The following is a 12267-nucleotide window of genomic DNA, read 5'->3' on the forward strand; positions in this document are numbered from 1 at the left end:
AAATGCTTAAGCTGGGAGCTCCTTCTTCCAGTGGGGTTAAAAAGCTTCACAATCCAGTTCAAAGCCGGTTCTAAACCTGCTGGCTGTAATTAAGCAGGAGGAATTCACACACACAGGGGCAGGACCAGCTCAAACAGAGAAAAGCAGCTCAGAGATCCAGCCAGGAGAGCCAGAGCTCTGAGCCTGTAAAGGCATCACTGACTCTACTCCATGTACAGGCTGCACTCTCTATAGATGAGGAATGTAGAGTTAATTCCAATTTGGAATGTCTGATTCGATCCCATTCAGGGTTTGAGGCTGCTTGACAGAAATCTTGGGGAAATACCAGATCCCTGGAAATCAGCAGCTGAATTCACCCTGAGTGCAAAGGGAGCTGGGTTTCCTGGGGAGCTCTGAGTCCTGAACGTCAGTCTAGGGAGGGTTTTCTGCTGCCCCTCTGACTCCCAGCTCACAGCCAAGTGATCCCAACCATCTGCCTGGTAAACTTTCTGATTTAAGCCTGAAATACTTGAATTCAATCTGCCTTGTCCTCCTGGGAAAAGCAGAGAGTAGCTTTAGGGCGGTCAAATTCCTTGTTTGCCTTGTCCCAGTGTGCCCCAGGACCTGGGGCTGGGAGGGCAGATCCCCCTTTCCCATCCCTGCAGCTTCCAACGTGGCAAAGCCAGGCTGATTTCGAGGGGTACAAATTACCAATCTCTGTCTTATTACTCTTTCTCTGGGTGAGGAATGTAAATTATTGAGATGCTGTGAAAATGCTCTAAAAGGTGCCTGGGAAGTGCCCCAGCAGTGTGAGGCTCTCTGGCAATCTGGGGGGAGATCTCCTTGCTCTGAGATCTCTGGATTCCATGGGAATGCCCGGAGCAGGAGGCAGAAATCTGTCTAGAGCTAAATATTAGCAAATACTAGAAAAAAATAATATCTAAAGATAAATATTAGTGAATACTAATACTTAGAAAGGATTAAGGCCAGCAATGCCCGAAGGGATGGGCATTTCATTAATCCTCCTAATGAAAGGAGGCAGAGAAGACCTGAGCTGGGATGCTGCTGATCATCTCCTATCTCAGGAGGGCTCCTTTAACACACTGGGCAGCCCAGAATCAGATGCTTCCTAAATAGTTGGTTATTTTCATATTTCTTTCCCCCAAAGTTCATGCTGGCCAAATTTTGCTATGAGGGACATCTTTGCACTCTGATAACCTTCAGATTCTGCCTTTAGATGCTTTTGTGCAATCTCATCTTCTGATTTTCCTATTACTGGCAGGCGGGCAGGGCATGGTATTCAAATAAAATACTTGATATTTCCACTGATGCTGCACAGCCAGAATTAATCTCGCTGGTGCTGCAGTGGAAAACAACGGAGATAAGCAACAAACCACTCGCTCTTGTGACTAAATTGAGCAACTCTGTTGGAATCCAGAGCGGGAGCAGCTCTGGGGTGCTGGAAGTGGCCCTTTTCCCGAGCCAATCAAGCTTTGTCCCAGCACTCAGCAACAAAAGGTTGTGTGCAGGAAGGAAGTGCTGTGCTTGTGCAGCCCTGCCTTCCCAAGGCTTTATCAGGTCTGCAGGAGCTCCAGATATCTCTCAGGACCACCGTGCAAAAGTGCAGGAAGTGCCTCGGCCTGACCTTTATCCACAATCAGAAGATTCCTTGGCAGAGCTTGTTTTTGCAGCCTCCACCTCAGGAATGCTGTGGAGCACTGGCTCTCCCTGGGGTTTGGGGATAGGTGGGAAACAGGAGCAGGCTGGGCACACACTGACATTCCTGGGGGGCCCTGGGGCACCCCAAGAGCCACCTCGACACCTCAGCTTCTGAGCTCTGGCTGCCCTCCCACTTTCTCTGTCTCTCCATGGACAAAAGCCAGAGCCTGGGTTTTAATCCCTTCAACAACCAAATCCAGTCTGACCATCTCTGGTAACAATTTTCTGGAATGAGTGGTCAATACTACAGGGATCAGGATGGGTTGCCACTACTGTGGAACTGCTTTCTTTCCCTTTTTAGCTAAATTTAATTTCAAGTGCATGCAAGTGTGAGAGGGGAGGGAGAGAGTGGGACAATTTGATGCCTTAGAGAAGAAAACCACCATTTATTTTGTCACTTTTTTTTTACATCATCTTCTTCATACAACTGCTTCAATGTAACATTAATACATTAAAAAAAAACCAACCCACCAAGATAGCTTGCAAAATTATATATATTTTAATATCCAAAAAGTACATTGCATATATATAGTAGCAAAAGCCCCATTTCCATGTGTAATTTCTTCATACTTAAATTTTGCGATTATTGCAGAAATGTTACTTAAAAACACCCCAAAAGCACTAAGACCTAACTGTATTAGCTTGATCTTCTCTTCCCACTTTGTTAAATAATGGCATCAGTGCTTGTATTTAACGTTCTGAGCAGACTCCAATGCTCTGGTTTCAGACTCCCCTCCTGCAATGGGATGCACATGGACCAAATCCCGCCCCCACAGAGTCCCAGGGGTTGGTCTAGACTAGATAGTTGTGATCCTGTTAATTGGCTGCCACTTAATACAAGTCAGCTAATGGGTTGTACATGGAAATCTCACCCCCCAGACATCTGTTCCAAACCCCAAATGCTTGTGGTTTACCCTCTGTTTATGGCACCAAACCGCTGCTTGTGCAGCGTCACATTCACATCTGCAAAGCTGGGCATGGCTCAGAGTTCTGGAAGGGGTCAGATTTCCACAGAACCTCCCAGCAGAAGCCATCAAAAAGAGGAATATTTTGTCATTTTATCTATGAAGTGGTTAAGATCTTCCCAAAGTTCAGGATTTGGGTGAAAAGCGATCACAGAATATTGCAATGGTTGCCTTGAGATGTTGGGCCTGTTTTCAATCAGCCTCAATGCAAACATGGGAGTAAGTGGAGTTAATTTGCAGACAGCTACAACAGACTAATACAGAAAATCCTCTCCTCTAGACAAACCCAGGGCAATCTGGAGGGTTTCTGGCCACTTTGGGGGTCAGTCATGGATCCAATTGCAGGACTAAGCCTATCTCCAACAGATACATTACTCGTGTCTTATTTTTTATTTTTTTTTAGCAAAAAGTACAAAGCTACAGCCCAAATGTACAGATTGAAAAGATGTACAAATTACATTAAAAAAATAAACAAAAAACAACGGAGCTGATAGTAAAAAACAAACCTGCATTTGTGACCGAGGTCAACTCGTTTTATTTACTCTTTCTTTTAAAACTGTGAGACATAGGGAAAAATAACTCTGCATAATTTATACAGTAATTTGCCTTCTGGTTTGTTGACCCTTGGTTTGACGGTCTGACAAACGCACAGCGTTCGCGAATCGGTGCTTCCAGAGCCCGCGGCTCGGGTGGAGCCAGGGACCTGCTGTCGTTTATTCACTTCCCTTCTGTTCCCAGGAATGCCTGTGCTTGACTTTGCCTTATGCTTTGTTCAGGTTTTTGCTGCTTGCTGAGTTCACACACAGTCAAATGATGTTGTACTCTAGAAAAGTTCCTTCAATGCCCTTTACTTCTTAAAATATACATGTACATATATATATATGAATATATATATATATATATTTAATTTCCAGTTGGATGAAATTCCTCCTCTGCCTTAGAGCTAAGATTCCAGTTGTGGTCCCCTGCAGCCCAATGTCCTCCACTGAATGGTCAAATGGCCAGTGAGAAAAACCCCCTTGTGGTCATCTTTTCCTACGACCCACTGCTGGATCTATGCCTCGTCAAAAGCCTTTGAATCCTTAAAAATTGCTCTCATCCAAAAGCTAATAATCATTCCAGGGAATGGTGAATCTTCACTGTCACTTCCTACAGAGGACACAAGCCTTAAACCCCAATGAAAATGCAGAGTACTGGCCCACAGGAGCTTCCATCTCTCAGTTCAAGACACAAGAGGCAAAGTTACAAAAGTAAAAGGTTTGGTCCAGGAATAACAAATATCCAGTTTTAATTCTTCCCCAGAAAGGCCACAATTATCCATTAAGGGTCCCCCCAAAAACCATACAAATCTCAGGAGTAAAGAAAAAGTCCAAACAGACTGCTCAAGGCCACTGGCAGATCAAAGCATTTAGTAATAGCTGCCCAAGTGCGGTGTGACGTGGGCGTTGGGGTGGCGGGGTACGTTGGGGTTGGGGTAAATGCTTCCTGCAGGGGAGGTCCAATAGGGAGAGGCCGCTCCAAAGAAACTGGATGATGTGACAGGCATGGAGGAGGGGTGTGGGGGCACAAAGTTCACCTTCTGCTGGTGGGCATGGTAGGATGGCATGTAGGACAGATCCGAGGGGTACTTGTACATGGAGGACTCGGTGGGGTGGGGCTGCAGGGCCTGGGCGATGCCGTGAAAGTCAAATTTGTAGGCGTAGCGCTTGCCGTGCACCTTGGTCATAATGTTCTTGTCGTAGTAGTAGCGCAGCGCCCGGCTCAGCTTGTCGTAATTCATGTTGGGTTTGCTCTTCCTCTCGCCCCAGCGCCGCGCCACCTCGTCGGGGTCCGTCATCTTGAACTCGCCGTTGGTGCCCTCCCAGGTGATGCAGCTGGCGTTGGAGCTGTCCGACAGCAGCTCCAGCAGGAACTGCCACAGCTGGATCTGCCCGCTCCCTGCAGACACAGCAGGGCAAAGGAAATGACTCGGGCCTTCCTGCTCAGGCTCACACAAAGGCAGGAAACAGAAGGGCTATCTCGATCTCGACTGGGAACTGCTCCTCCGGGCCTTGGAAAGGCGGCCCTAGCAGGGGATAAACTGTTCCCAGCAAACAAGTTACTCAGCCCTTTGTTCTGGGCCTGGGCCTGAGGTCACACTACATTTCATAATGGTTGCCTTTGGCCTTAAAATCCTCGGGCTATTCATAAACAGGGCTTTCTGTGAGGACACTGCTCTGCAGAGTTTTCACTGACTGCCTAGCACAGCGTACTTCATCCCTGCACTGCTCCCTGTTTGCCATGGAGATTGTTTTGGATACCTCCAGCTCTTTCCAGGGGGTGATCTGAGTTACACATCCTGGGGATGATTTGTTCCCCAGATGACTCCTGGTTTTACTCAGTATAGTTGTACAAGTAGTTAAGGGCAAGTTAAGAGCCTTAGGAGGATGTTTCTTTACACGCATCCCATGTGTCCAAGTTTGGTTAGTTTGAGCAGGATTTGCTCCAGGCAAATTACATACTCCCTAAAATCAGGGATTATTTACTGCAGATGATGTGCTAGGGACAGTTACACTGTCACTTTCAGAGATGTTTTCTGCCTTTCTTGTTGTCACCCACAGCAGGCAGTGAAAAATTAATCTGTACCGCAAATCTGAGAGACCAGCACTTAAGCCCCCTATAAAACTCTTCTCAGGAATTGCTGGGTTTGGGTCAGAACATTCAGGATGGGGATTTTGTCCCAACAGAGATGTTGTTGCACCATTTTCCTCACTTTTCTGTAAGGATTTTGGCAAAAGCCCTTGTGAGGTCACAGCTGCTGCGTTCAGTGGCTCTCACAGGTTCCCCCAAGGGTGCAGGGCCAGCAGCTGCTCCCCCAGTGCAGACTGGAGCAGCAGCTCCAAAGGAAAATTCCTCTTTGGTAAGGGGGGTCTGAAATGTAAAATGAACTCACCTGGATTGGCAAGACGGCTGCTGGTAGGCCCCAGGATTTGGTAGGGATCTAAAAAATAAAATTAAGAAAAAAAAAATCACCCAACAAAATTTAAAGGATGTTTCATCAAAAAGAAACTCCTGGTCATTATGTTTGTTCTAGAAACCAAATTTTCATTTGCTTTCTTTACTCCTTCTGTCCCTTCTCCCAGGGCCTGAAGGTGCTCCTTCTTTCTTTCTTAGCAAGCAACCACCAGGTATTTCTGGCATCCAAAATGGCACAGCCACAGTTCCTGGCACTGCTCTCAGACCTGCCTGCTTTTGCAATCTGGCATCTCCTTGGACATACCCTGCACTGTGTGGCAACCAGAGCACATCAAACGTGGAAAAAAAACTGTGGGACAGGAGAACAGCCACAAAGCAGAAGCAAATGTATTTCTCCTAACAAAAAAGAGCTCAATAAAAAAGAGAGCAGATGAGATTTTCAGATTCACTGGCTAGCAGCTGAGCTTGCAGCCCTGGGAGGGCAGGAAATGTTCACCCAAGTCTCTCTTTGTGAAGCAAACACAGCATTAGAGAGATGAGAGTAACAGGAGTTTGTGGCTGGCTCCACCAAGGCTGAGTGGTTCTTGAAAACCCCACAAAGCATTTATTAGGAATTAATTCCTTCCCTTTCTGTGGGGCCTCCTCAGCCCTAATCTCTACACTTGTGCTCTGCCTCTCTCTGGTTGATTTAGATCTGAGTTTGCTGGTGGATTGAACAGGTTCCAAGAGCACCAAGGCCGGAGCAGAGGAAGGGGATGGGGAGCAGCTGTGCCGGGCAGGGAGGGTGGGGAGGCAGCAGGGAACACCCCCTGCTCTGCCCCAGGGGCTGCTCTGGGCAGGGAAAGCCCTGCTGGGCTGGGACAGGCTGGGACGGGACAGGCTGGGACGGGACAGGCTGGGACGGGACAGGCTGGGACGGGACAGGCTGGGGGGACAGGCTGGCATGGGACAGGCTGGGACGGGACAGGCTGGGATGGGACAGGCTGGGACGGGACAGGCTGGCATGGGACAGGCTGGGATGGGACAGGCTGGCATGGGACAGGCTGGCATGGGACAGGCTGGGATGGGACAGGCTGGGATGGGACAGGCTGGGACAGGCTGGGATGGGACAGGCTGGGATGGGACAGGCTGGGACGGGACAGGCTGGCATGGGACAGGCTGGGATGGGACAGGCTGGCATGGGACAGGCTGGCATGGGACAGGCTGGGATGCTCCAAGGAGACCCTGCAGATCCTGGCCCAGGCTGGGCAGGGGCAGAGCGGGCACAGAGCCCTGCAGGAGTGACAGGGGTAGGACGGGACGGACAGATGGACGGACGGAGATGAGAGATCTCTGAAGCCAGGGCTTGGAACTTGTGGTTTATTGCAAAGGGCCTGGGTGCAGGGCCCTGCTGGGAGCTGCCAGGCACAGCTCAGAGCAGGCCTGAGAGAAGTAAAGAGAGAGGTAAAGAGAGAGAAGGCAAGAGCATGGTAAAGAGAATGAGAGAATAAAAGAGGATGAGGTTCCCGTTACAATACCATAAATCTTCTTCTGTGCTGAATATTCTGATTCTCACTAACCAATCTAGTACAATATACAACTCCTCTAGCATTTACATACAGCCTATAAGAATCATTACATTACCATCCTGTGTTACATTTTAAACCCTAAAAACTCCTCTTTGGGCCCTTCTGCCAAGCTGTAGGGTCTGCTCTGACCCTTGGGCCTGTCTGCAAGCAGAGGGTGTTGTTCCATCACAAGGGGATCACCTTCAGCTGGCCACACCATTGTTTTCCAGTTGTTCAGTAACTGAGGGATCTCAAAGCTTGCTTTCATTTCAATCTCGCTTATAGTTTCTATATTCTCAAAATCTTTTGCCAGACAATCACATTGATAAGGCTTTCCTGTTTCCCAACAGAGCCCCTTGGGGAGAGCTGCTGGCACAGCCCAGCCCCCCCTGAGCCCTCCCCTGCCTGTCCCTGCTCCCCCAGCCCAAGGTCCCAGACCTCACTCTCACCTGGCTGGGGCCGCTGCTGCTCCGTTGTTTTATTCACATTTTGTGTCCCTGCGACAGGAGGGCCTGCAAAGAGAGAAGGGGCTTATAGGGACAGAGAACAGGTACAAAGTAGAAACCACATCCCACAGGAATCACAGCAGCTGCAAGGGAAAGGTTTGCTCAGACCAAGAGCTGATATTTTGGGATTGCACTATAAAATAAAGAGACATCCCTAGAAATTTAAAATTCCAGCATAAAATGAAAATGCACCAATATGGAAAGCATTACATAGATATTTATAATTTGCTAAATAGTCAGTGAGACAAGGAAAATATTATGTAGAGATTTCATTAATTTTCTGTCTTTTACTGCAACTGTACTTCCAATCTAGTTTGCATCCACGCTGTGAACAAAAAATTGGATTATTAAATGTACAAATGCCAACCTCCTTCCACACTGGAGCTTTTCCCACATTTTTTGCAAATGCAAGTTCTTTTTTAGGCAAAAAAAATTTTGAGGTTCATCAAAGATTTAGTTGATAGCATCATGGTGATTTGTACAAATCCCTTCAAGATTTGTATCCCTCTTTGTATCATTTCTCACAACAGAAAATTGTGACTCGAAGAATAATTCTCACATTTGGGGTGAGCACAGCTCAGGAAGCTGCAGAGAAAGGGAGGGGACTCTGCCAGGTGCTGCCACATGGATTTACAGCAGGAGAACCTTGCTGGAGGTCAGAAGTGCCCACCCTGCCCAGGGAGAAGCCCCAGCAGTGGCACAGGGGACAGGGGACAGTGGCCCAGAGCCAGCAGGCTGGGCCAGCTGCAACACAGATTTTAGGAACAGAGAATTGGTCTGGGACGTCCAGAAATAAAAAATCAAAAATCAAATCAAACCAAAACCACTACACCTCCCTATTGGAATCCAAGGCACCCTAAAAGCAGCAAGAACAAGAGCTGGGTGTGAGCAGGGCTGGAGCAGAGGGGCCCCATCTGCCTCCTGGACTTTGCCTTTCTGCAAAGTTGCCAGAGGCTCTCAGAATGTGCAGATCTGTCCCTAAAACCATCACAGGCCCACGATTAACAGGGTGTCTGTGCAGAGGATTTGCTCCTGGCCCCTTAACCAAACCCTACAATTTTACTCTGTCCATAACATCATTCTACTTCTTATCTGTCCCCAGTTCTACCTCTTGTCAGTCCCCAAATCTTCTGCCTCTCTAACCTTCCATTGCACAGTTTGTGATTCCCACTGGGACAATTTACTTTTGGAGAGGCCAGAATTCCCATTACTGCCCCATCCTGCTCTCCTGACTGCATCATAGGAGGGATCTAACAGCAAAAGACAACAGGCACACAGGGCTTGAAAAGAACCTTTCCTAGAAAAAACTTGTAAGACTCTGGCCTTGCTTCATGGTCCCAGCTGGCTTGGCTTCTGTAGGGCTGTGTTCTTTCCTCTCCCACATCTCCACTGCTCCCCAGCCCCTCAAAGAAGTATAAATGCAGCAATGGGGCTCTTTGGGCAATACCCAAGCCTGACACATTGTGACCACGAAGTGCTGTCCCTGCACTCAGTGGAATTCAGTGTGACCCATCCCAGCCTAAAGGAGACCTCTTCTCTCATCCCAAACCCACAGGCAGAGGAGGAGGAGATGAACCCTGTTCCTATTTCATAGGAATTAAATTCAGATTTTAAACCTGGGGAGGCTGAGGATTTGAGGTGACAATAAGGAGGCTGTTTCAAGGAGATGCAAAAGGGGTAAAAGCATTCTCCAGGGACATCCCAAGTGCCCCTCTGCCCAGCACCTCCTGCCTGTGGGGCTGCACAGCCCCCTGAGGATCCATCCCAGGCACTGGCACATTCCTCCAGCGCTGGGAAAGCCGCTGAGGCTTTGAAATTACAGCCTTGCAGTTATTGGCATGGAAAGGAAAACACAGAGGGACGGGAGAGGGGAGGGTGGGGGAGCCAGAGGAGGAGGGAAGAGAGACGAATGGGGGGAAACAGAGCTCGTGTAATCTGCCTGTTTTTATTTTTATTTTACTTGTTTGTTTTTTTCCCTTTTTGCAGAAACCACAAACCCCACTGCAAATAGATCAGACTGGAAAACAAACCACTGTGGTTTCAGCTGGGACAAAGAGTGGGATAGGACAGCTCGGGAAGAGGGAGGTGACAGCTTCATCTACACTGTTCCAGCAGGGAGACCTGTCCCAATTGAGATCCCTGTCCCCATTTGGGATCCCAGTCTCCATTCCAGATCCCTGTCCCCATTAAAGATCCCAGTCCCCATTAGGAATTCCTGCCCCATTAGGGATCCCTGTCCCCATTCCAGATCCTGTCCCCATTAGGGATCCCAGTCCCCATTCAGGATCCCTGCCCATTCCAGATCCCTGCAACCATTAGGGATCCCTGTCCCATCCCAGATCCCTGTCCCATCCCAGATCCCTGTCCCCATTCCAGATCCTGTCCCTATTCCAGATCCTGTCCCCATTCAGGATCCCTGTCCCATCCCAGATCCCTGCCCCATTCCAGATCCCTGCAACCATTAGGGATCCCGTCCCATTCAGGATCCCTGTCCCATTCAGGATCCCTGTTCCAGATCCTGTCCCCATTCCAGATCCCTGTCCCATTCCAGATCCCTGTCCCCATTCCAGATCCCTGTCCCCATCCCAGATCCCTGTCCCCATTCCAGATCCCTGTCCCATTCCAGATCCCTGTCCCCATTCCCATGGCCCCACAAGCAGCAGCAGCAGCAGGGCTGTCCCTGCTGTCCCTGCCCTGGTGCTGTTGGGACCTTTCCCCAGCCCCAGGAGCTGTCCCTGCTCTGCACCAGGGGCTGTTTCCAGGGGGGGTTTCCTGGCTGCAATCCCGATGGATCCCAGAGGGACGGAGCTCTCCCAGGGACCAAGGGCAGGAGAGCAGGGAGGGGTCTGGGGCAGGCCCTGCCTTTCCCATCTCCTCCCTGCAGCCTTCTCTGACTCCCCCTGCTCCCCTGGGATATCCCTCTGAGTTATTACAGCACAGCCATCAGAGCCATGTTTGGGGAAACGCTGTGGAAAACCCAAGTTCTGCTCTGAGAAAAGCAAACCCCTCAGCAATGTCCAGCAACTGAGATGTTAATGGACATTTTGGTTTGTTCAATCCATAAACAGTTCTATAATGTAACATTAATGGAAATGCCATATGATGATCTGTTAAAGGAAGGCAGCAATTCTTTTTCCAAAAGAAAAATCCTTTTCAAAATAGGGAAGCATTTCCTTCCCAAAAAGCAGTGGAACTCACTGAAAATTTTCAGTTTTCTCTGATTTTTTTGGGGGGCCAGATCATTGACTCAAGGGAATCAACTGCCACAAGGGGTTGCTTGATCCAGAGTCAGCAGCACGTTTTGGGTAAATAAATAGGCCATGATTTGAAGATATGTTCTTCCTCCTTTTCCTCCTCCTCCTCAGGTTTAATCCAGGCTGACTGAGTCCCTCTGCCTCAGTTTTTCCTCTATAAATATGGATTATGGAGCAAAGTGTGGGGATGAATAGGGGCAGCCTTGTGTTGTAGGATGAGATTCAACCCTGAGTGTGACTTGGCCATAATAAGAAGGGTTAAATATGATCATTAGCCCTGCTATTGAAACACTGTGTGCACTCAGCTACTGTAAGTTTCCAACTCTTTCTCTCCCCCTCAAAAAAAAAAAAAAAAAAAAAAAAAAAAAAAAAAAAAAAAAAGAAAAATCCAAATGCAGGAAGCTATTTTTATTTCACAAAAATCTCGGCAACGTGAAAGAACCACACCAGCCCTCCTGGCTTCCAGGCCCAGGCTTGAAGGCTGAATGTGTTTAAAGCAAAATGGAAAAGGCAGAGCCAGGGAACCCCTCCAGACTTTTGCAGGTTCCTGCAAAAACAGGATCATTCCCAGGACCTGACGCCCAGTGGCTCGAAGAGATCCTACAGAACTGCAGCCAGGCAGCGACAGGAATAGTCTTATCTGTCATTTAAACCACTCGGATTTTACACCAAAACTTGCCATGGGATGGAAATTCAATTAAAAGACTTGGACTGGGGTTCTCTCCTGGTGTAAATCAGCAAATTGCTACAGTGAAGTGGGGCAAATTTATCCCAGAAAGGATCAGGTCCCTGAGTCTGGTTTAGACTTAAAAGGCCCTGTGGAACAAGCGCCCTATGACAAATGTGTGTTCAATACAAAATGGAATTAAAGAGCAGAAAATAAATCATAGATGCTTTCAAGAACTGTCATTCTGCAGCTGTCTGGTTTATGTCCAGAAATTCCCCAGCATGAATACTCAGTCTATTAGGAGGAAGGTAAAGGATATTAATAATGCTTTGCACTTTCACAGCACCTTTCAAGCGAGGATCTCACAGCTTTGCAAACATTCACACTCACAGCGCGCCTGGCAAGAAGGTTAAATATAATTTTATTTATTCCCAGGCATAAATGCACTTTCTGCAGGCTTTAGCTGCCTTTTCCAGATGCACGGCCTTCCCCAGGAACCAGGCTGTGGGGGGCAGGCTGCAGCCCTGCTCTCTGGGCCCTTTTAGCCCTGCTCTCCACTCTCTCACCCCAAATCTGCCTCGGCTGCTCCCCTGGCACTCTGTGCTCAGCTCTCCAGACAGCTCCTGTCTTCCCTGGAGCTGGGTCCCCTCCCAGTACCTCTGGGGCATATTTAGT

General features: G+C 48.5%; 1 protein-coding gene across 4 annotated transcripts in view; it reads right to left on the reverse strand.

The window, feature by feature from the left end:
- Positions 1-2177: 2177 nt before the first annotated feature.
- Positions 2178-12267, reverse strand: part of FLI1 (Fli-1 proto-oncogene, ETS transcription factor) — a 91806-nt gene continuing 81716 nt past the window's right edge. For all 4 annotated transcript variants that reach the window (XM_030964904.1, XM_030964905.1, XM_030964907.1 and 1 more), the window contains 3 exons: positions 7615-7677; positions 5596-5643; positions 2178-4601 (listed from right to left, as the gene is read on the reverse strand). In XM_030964904.1, the coding sequence (XP_030820764.1) occupies positions 4072-4601; positions 5596-5643; positions 7615-7677 (641 nt within the window). In that variant the 3' untranslated portion in view covers positions 2178-4071. The remainder of the gene's footprint in view (positions 4602-5595; positions 5644-7614; positions 7678-12267) is intronic.

Source organism: Camarhynchus parvulus, chromosome 24, assembly GCF_901933205.1.
Source record: "Camarhynchus parvulus chromosome 24, STF_HiC, whole genome shotgun sequence".
Taxonomy (NCBI): domain Eukaryota; kingdom Metazoa; phylum Chordata; class Aves; order Passeriformes; family Thraupidae; genus Camarhynchus; species Camarhynchus parvulus.